Below are 6,814 nucleotides of genomic sequence, written 5' to 3'. Positions count from 1 at the left end.
TGTAAATTCTTCTTTCTCTCTTTTGCCAAGTACATTTATTTTTTTTTTAAAGATTTTATTTATTTATTTGAGAGAGAGAGAATGAGAGACAGAGAGCATGAGAGGGAGGAGGGTCAGAGGGAGAAGCAAACTCCCCGCTGAGCAGGGAGCCCAATGCGGGACTCGATCCCAGGACTCCAGGATCATGACCTGAGCCGAAGGCAGTCAGTCGCTTAACCAACTGAGCCACCCAGGTGCCCCCAGGAGAGATCTTAACTGACTGAGCCACCCAGGTGCCCCTGGCCTTTACTCTTTTTTTTTTTTTTAGATTTTATTCATTTGACAGAGACACAGTGAAGGAGGGAACACAAACAGGGGGAGTGGGAGAGGGGGAAGCAGGCTTCCCGTGGAGCAGGGAGCCCGATGTGGGGCTTGATCCCAGGACCCTGGGACCTGACCTGAGCCGAAGGCAGGCGCTTAACCAACTGAGCCACCCAGGCGCCCCTGCCAAGTACATTTAATACAATACATATTTTATTACGTATTTACGTATACAAATACGTAAATGCGTATTTGATTCAGCTCCCCTCCAAGGGCTGAAGTATAAAACGGTAATAACAGTTAACACTTGATGGGTGCTTACTCAGTGCCAGGCACCCTTCTTTGCCTTACACGTATTAGCCTTTTGGGTTCTCACACTACACCTCGGAGAACTGGGTAAGATGCTACCTGCATTTACAGATGGGGAAACTGAGTCACGGAGAACTCGGTCGTGCCCAAGGTCACACGGCTAGCTGTGGAAGGGGCCATGGCTTCAACCTGGGCCGTCCAGCTCCAAGGTCTGCCTCCTACCACTGCCCTCTACTGCCTCTCACAAGGCAAACTGATGGAATCCTTCTAAACCCCAAAGCCAAGAGGGCCAAGTAAGAGCCGCTCCCGCAGGATTCTGTGGCTAGCGGTGAGGACTCACTCAAGGAGAAAGGGAACGGGCTCAGAAACAGCTCTCACAGCCAGACCAGGCTGGGACAGAGAGACAGGAAGATAGAGAAATGCACCCCAGCTGAACCAGAGGAGGAAGGGGTGTCCCCGGGAGAAAAGTGAAGGCTCCTACAAAAGGGGACGGTGCTCTCCACTGTTCCGAGTGCTCTGATGGTGGGGACAAGACAAGGCACAGCCTGTAGTTCGCCAGATATGGGAGGGAACTTTGAGATTAGAAGCCCGACCAGGGCAAACTCCAAAGGTGACCAGAGTGGCCTGCCCGGGAGAGCCAGGGTGGGGCACCATGCAGTTTCTCTCTTCCCGAAGCTGCAGTTAGGAAGCCCCCCTGTCAGGAGCTGGAGGACCCATGGATGGTTGACAGGTCTCAGGGGAAGCCAGGAAAATGGGCACAGAAGGATGGGGCTGGACTTCTGAGGGTTGTTCCTGAGTTTCACGGTGACCCTGTCATGGCAGGTGAGGGGACAGGCATGGCCTGAGCCCCAGGACAATGTCCTTGGAGGTGGGGTCCAGAGGCAAGCAGGGCCGCAGTGGATGGATTCACCACAGGCTCCAACGGTGGGCCAAGGCCAATGGGGGCTTGTGGGACCGCTGACCCTGGTGATTTCAGATGGCTCACTGTGGGAAATCCACAAGGCACAGTCTACAGTGTCCCGGGTCTGTACCCGGCAGGGTCCCATCAGGAGACAGAACCCACATGTTGCTTTAGCAGAGGAGATTTCATATAAAGAATTATGAATCAGAGACCTATACCTCTGAAACAAATAATACATTATATGTTAAAAAAAAGATAGTAGGAAGGGAAAAAGGAAGGGGGGAAATTGGAGGGGGAGACGAACCACGAGAGACTATGGACTCTGAGAAACAAACTGAGGGTTCTAGAGAGGAGGGGGGGTGGGGGGATGGGTTAGCCTGGTGACGGGTATTAAGGAGGGCACGTTCTGCATGGAGCACTGGGTGTTATATGCAAACAATGGATCGTGGATCACCACATCAAAAACTAATGACGTAATGTACGGTGACTAACATAACATAATAAAATAAAATTTAAAAAAAAAGAATCATGAACTAGGCATCGAAAAACTGGAAAGGCAGAAAGGAGAGCTCTAAGGTGTCAAGGAGTCTGCAGTTCAGGGAGCAGACCCAGCCCTCGGCTGAGGGACAATAAGGGACTGGAACGATTAAACCCAGAAGCTGGGCGGAGGGTCCAGGGGGCCTGGAAAGCAGACCTCAGAAGAGCAGCCACTGCGGCTGGTGCTGGTGACTCCAAGGGGGCCCAGTGGGGCTGGTTCTGCCTGCTGAACTGGGCCCAGGGGCCGCTGCCAGGATGATGGGGTTTTGTGGGCGTGATGCTCACAGGGGCAGGAAGGGGCAAGACACCTTGTGCTCCTCCAGCCTCGAAGTCGCCCCCTCTCACACCCCCTGTTGTCAGACCCCAGCAGGAAGCAGAAATACCCCGCCTCCAGCGTCACAACGTAGGAGAGTGTGCAAGAATGGATTGAAAGCTGAAAGACAGTAATTGGATAACGGTCCACCCTTTGCCTACTCGGCATCCATCCACACCTTCTACACAGGTTTGAACTTCTGCACAACCACAGAAAGAACTCCGCTAACATAACAAGATGAAACCATCCTTCATACAAAGACTCTCACCTTCTCCCCAAAAGGAGAAGAGACAAAGCCCCAATGGTCGTGGCATCCATCCTGGGAGGCAAGCAGCCCACCCATCCCTGGGACATGTGAGTGACTCCCCAAATTCAGTTACCATCCCATCTGAAATTTCCGCTACCTAGGTTGTAAAGTTCACCTCCAGCTTGCATAAAATAATAAAATGATAAGATAGGGAAAGAGGGAGAGAGAAGATGGAAGAAAATGTGCATGCCAGAGCAGGAAGTCCATTTCCCTTGATAACTGGTATCAGTAACTCCAGCAATGAGTAACTCCCTTCTTTGCCTGTGGGAACTAAAACCTCCAAACCAGTGGAGTCCAAAGCTGCTGGGAGGAGAAGAAGAAACTCTGTGAGCTGGGTATCCTGTACCATAGACCTCCATCCTTTCAAGGTGCTGCCTCCCAACTAGCATCCTAAGTAAGGCTTTGGTAGACCATTCCACCATTCTGTTGGGTCAGCTGCTTGTGGCTAGTGAGGTATTTAGTAAGACCAGAGAATGGCAATGAGCAAAGGTCACCACCATACTTCTTTTGCCGTGAGATGAATTCCTTGATCGGAAGCAATGTGGAAGCTCGCCAGTGAATAAGTCACCCAGGGTCCACAGATAATGGTGCCTGGTCCCTGGCGGTACTCTGCTGATGGAAGGAAGAACACTCTGCTTCCTTTGCCCCTAGATAACCTCCATCTCAGCCACAATGGCTGCTTTAAACATGGACTCATTGAGCAAGCGCTGGGCTGGCTGGGCTGGCTGCAGAAAGAAGCCAGCTGACATTCACAGAGAAATTCCTTTCCTTCACGCCCTTGTCATTTTGTCCACCTGACTATTAAGAGCCTCCTCCGCCGTGGGGATGCCCTTTGGGGAGCATTCACATCAGAAACGAGCGTCTTCACAGTGTATGTCTGTTCTGAGAATGCCCACCACTGATGTCTTTACTCACACCGCTTTGCCACCTCTGCCTCCCACTTACCAATCCTGTTCTTTCCAAATCTCTGACCATTCAGCTAAACGAGGGGTCAGCAGACTTTTTCTACCGAGTTTATAAATACGTTCGCCTTTGTGAGCCGTGTGTCCGCTGTCACACCTCTCTGTCACGTGTGTCGTTCAACATGAAAGCAGCATAGAGAGTAAGCAAACGGATGGGTATGGTTGTGTTCCGAGAAAACTCAATTTGCAAAATCAGACTGTGGCCAGATTTGACCTGGGGGCTCTCCTTTGCCGACCCCTGAGCAAAACCGTGAGGAACTGCCCATGAATTACTGTCGATCCCGAGCTCTGGTCTTCCCGTCAGTCCAAACAAAGCAGAAAGCCCAATGGTGTGTTTGAACGTTTGCCCACCGGAGGGTTTCCCTACACCAGTGACCTCCCAGGCAGCCCTGGAAAGGTCCGGCAGGCTGCAGCCATGGCTTCCAGTCAAGACCAGGAAACTGCTAAAGCACCTGTGGGTCAGGCCCACGATGTCTTCTCCCCCATCAGGTATGCACAGGGCCAGGTGTGCACCAGGGGAGACTGCCCAGGGGTCAGGGTCAAAGCGACTTGAGCCATCTGCTCATGCACCTCCTCGTGCCCCGGCACATTCCCATCAATGACAGATGCTACCTCCACTTCCGGGGGGCTCCGATAACACCCAATTTCTGATTGGATGCTATGGAGGACCCTGAGGTGTTCAATGAGGTACCCGCCTCCAGGGCTGAAACCCTCCTTCCCGGGTGCTGGGAGGTGGCCTGTGATGGCTCACCGCGATGGAGTCACTCTGGGACTGGCCCTCAGCAGGGAGCTGCCCCGCCCCCCAGGATGTAACCCCGCCCCCGCCAGACGAAGCCCGCAGCCAATTCGGGAGCTGTCCAGTCGCCCTGGGATTGGCGGAGCCCTCTGCAGCTGCAGTTCATCCCTCCACCCAGTTCCATCCCTTTCTCTCCCCTACAGAAGTGATCCCCACGGGCAGTCCCCCAAGAAAACTCCTGCCCACAAATCCCCACCCCAAAGTCTGTTTCCGGGCCACCCGGACCTGAGACAGGAGCTCAGGCTGCAGGGTCATTGGTGCCCAGGCTTCAGTCTCTACCAGGCCCACAGCCAGCCAGGGGCTGCTTCTCAGAGACGCTCCGCGCAGCATTCGATCTGCACACACCCCCCCGGAGAATCATTGGTCGGCTGAGTCTTAAGGCCCAAAGGAGGAGCCCCTAGCAAGGCAGTCCGGGCTGGTTGGACCTGATCTGATCCCCACTCAAAACTGGCATCTTCCAGGGGCGCCTGGGGGGTTCAGCCAGTTGAGCATCCGACTCTTGGTTTTGGCTCCGGTGGTGATCTCATGCATGGGTCGTGGGCTTGGGACCCACATCGGGCTCCATGCTCAGCAGGGAGTCTGCTTGAGATTCTCTCCCTCTGCCCCTCCCCCAACTCTCTCTCTCTCTCTCTCTCTCTCTCTCATAAGTAAATAAATCTTAAAGAAAAAAAGCTGACACCTTCCTACTACTCAGTAAGTGGACTGGCATAACCAACTCAAATGTAGAGTATGAGGCTCCAGATTTAAGAAGGGAACCCACCATCCTTGTTGCGGTAGCTGGTCCAAGGTAAAGCATCCTGTCTTTCACCTGGTGGAATACCCTGACGTGCTCCAGATCATGGGACCCCCAGAAATTTCACTGAGGCAACAGGACCCTGAATTTTTTTTTTTTTTTTTTTTGGTGAAAAGATTTATATTTAGATTTAGCCAGCTGGACTCAGTTTAGATGATTCCAATTTTGTTGGCAACATCCAAAGCATCATAGTCAGGAGCCAGTCGAACATATGCCTTCTTCTTTCCATCAGGTCTGATCAAGGTGTTGACCTTGGCCACGTCAATGTCATAGAGCTTCTTCACAGCCTGTTTGATCTGGTGCTTATTGGCCTTGACATCCACAATGAACACAAGCGTGTTGTTGTCTTCTATTTTCTTCATGGCTGACTCAGTAGTCAGGGGGAACTTGATGATGGCATAGTGATCAAGCTTGTTTCTCCTGGGGGCGCTCTTTCGAGGATATTTGGGCTGCCTCCGCAGACGCAGTGTCTTGGGTCGTCGGAATGTAGGTGACGTGCGGATCTTTTTTTTGTGACTGTGGACGCCTTTCAGCACCGCTTTCTTGGCCTTCAAAGCCTTTGCTTTGCCTTCGGCTTTGGGAGGGGCAGGGGCTTCTTTCTTAGTCTTCGGCGCCATCTTCGTAAAAGGGATTTCCAAGGCTCGTTTTCCCAGGACCCTGAATTTTTATGGGGTCAAATCCCTCCTCTCACTTGCACACACCTTACTAATGCACCAAAAAAGTACTCACTTGTAACTCAATCAGCACCCTGCCGTGTAGGCAGGAGGCCGGTAGGATATTCTGAGGTGGACAGAGGCTGTGACCACACTGGGGCAGAAAGCAGGAGGGCTGATATATGTGGTCCTGACGCAAGACTGGGAAGGCGACAGGTAAAAGCAAACTGCTGCTAGTGGTCCTGGGAACTCGGTACCAGCAGAAGCATCGGGCAGTCTGTCTCCCGAAAAGAAATCCTAAGAAGCAGAGTAGGTGGCAACAGCTTTAAAAGGAAAGGTGGGTCTCCCAGGCTTGGGGGGTGGGGGAGGGGTGGGGGGAACAGGGGGGCTAGCCAGGGCCTGTGTGGCACAGGACCGGGGGTGCACATGAGCCCTGGGACCCAAGAGACCTGGCTTTGAGCCCCAGCCCTGCCCCAGGCTGCAAGAGAAGAAGTCTCCCTGTTCCCAGTTTTCTCATGTGTAAATGCGGACTCCGGAGACCCACCACAGGCTCGAAGAGGACACCTCTGAGGTGCTTACCGCGTAGTAGGTGCTCCTATTGCTCTTTGCCCACAGGTCATCGTGAGTTCCCAGAAGAAAGAGATGTAGGAAAATCTTGCCACAAAGAGCCTGTTTAGCTACTGCCTGGCTGGGAAAAAAACAGACTTTCTAAAGAATATCCACCCCTTTCTCCTCCTTGGGCTTCCCCAGTGAACTTCCAAGCCATTGCTGGCCTCCACATTTAATTCCCCACTGGGAGGGACCACCTCCGGCAAATTACTGCCATGGATCAATTAGGCAGGCAGATATGGCTTTCCTGCAAATTAATGAATTGGCTCTCCAGCTCATAAATCACCTCCGGTAACAAGCCTGGCCTGTCTCCAAGAGAATGTCCAGCCTCAGA

General features: G+C 52.7%; 1 protein-coding gene across 1 annotated transcript; it reads right to left on the bottom strand.

The window, feature by feature from the left end:
- Positions 1-5,305: 5,305 nt before the first annotated feature.
- LOC118015635 (60S ribosomal protein L23a-like) lies at positions 5,306-5,859 on the bottom strand. Its single transcript, XM_035012379.1, has one exon. It carries the CDS (start codon positions 5,833-5,835, stop codon positions 5,368-5,370), a length of 468 nt encoding a protein of 155 aa, XP_034868270.1. The 5' UTR covers positions 5,836-5,859; the 3' UTR covers positions 5,306-5,367.
- Positions 5,860-6,814: the final 955 nt, after the last annotated feature.

Source organism: Mirounga leonina, unplaced genomic scaffold (genome assembly GCF_011800145.1).
Source record: "Mirounga leonina isolate KUSES-001 unplaced genomic scaffold, KU_Mleo_1.0 Mir_166, whole genome shotgun sequence".
Taxonomy (NCBI): Eukaryota; Metazoa; Chordata; class Mammalia; order Carnivora; family Phocidae; genus Mirounga; species Mirounga leonina.
The sequence above is the reverse complement of the archived record's forward strand: the minus strand, read 5'-3'. Positions and strand labels throughout refer to the sequence as shown.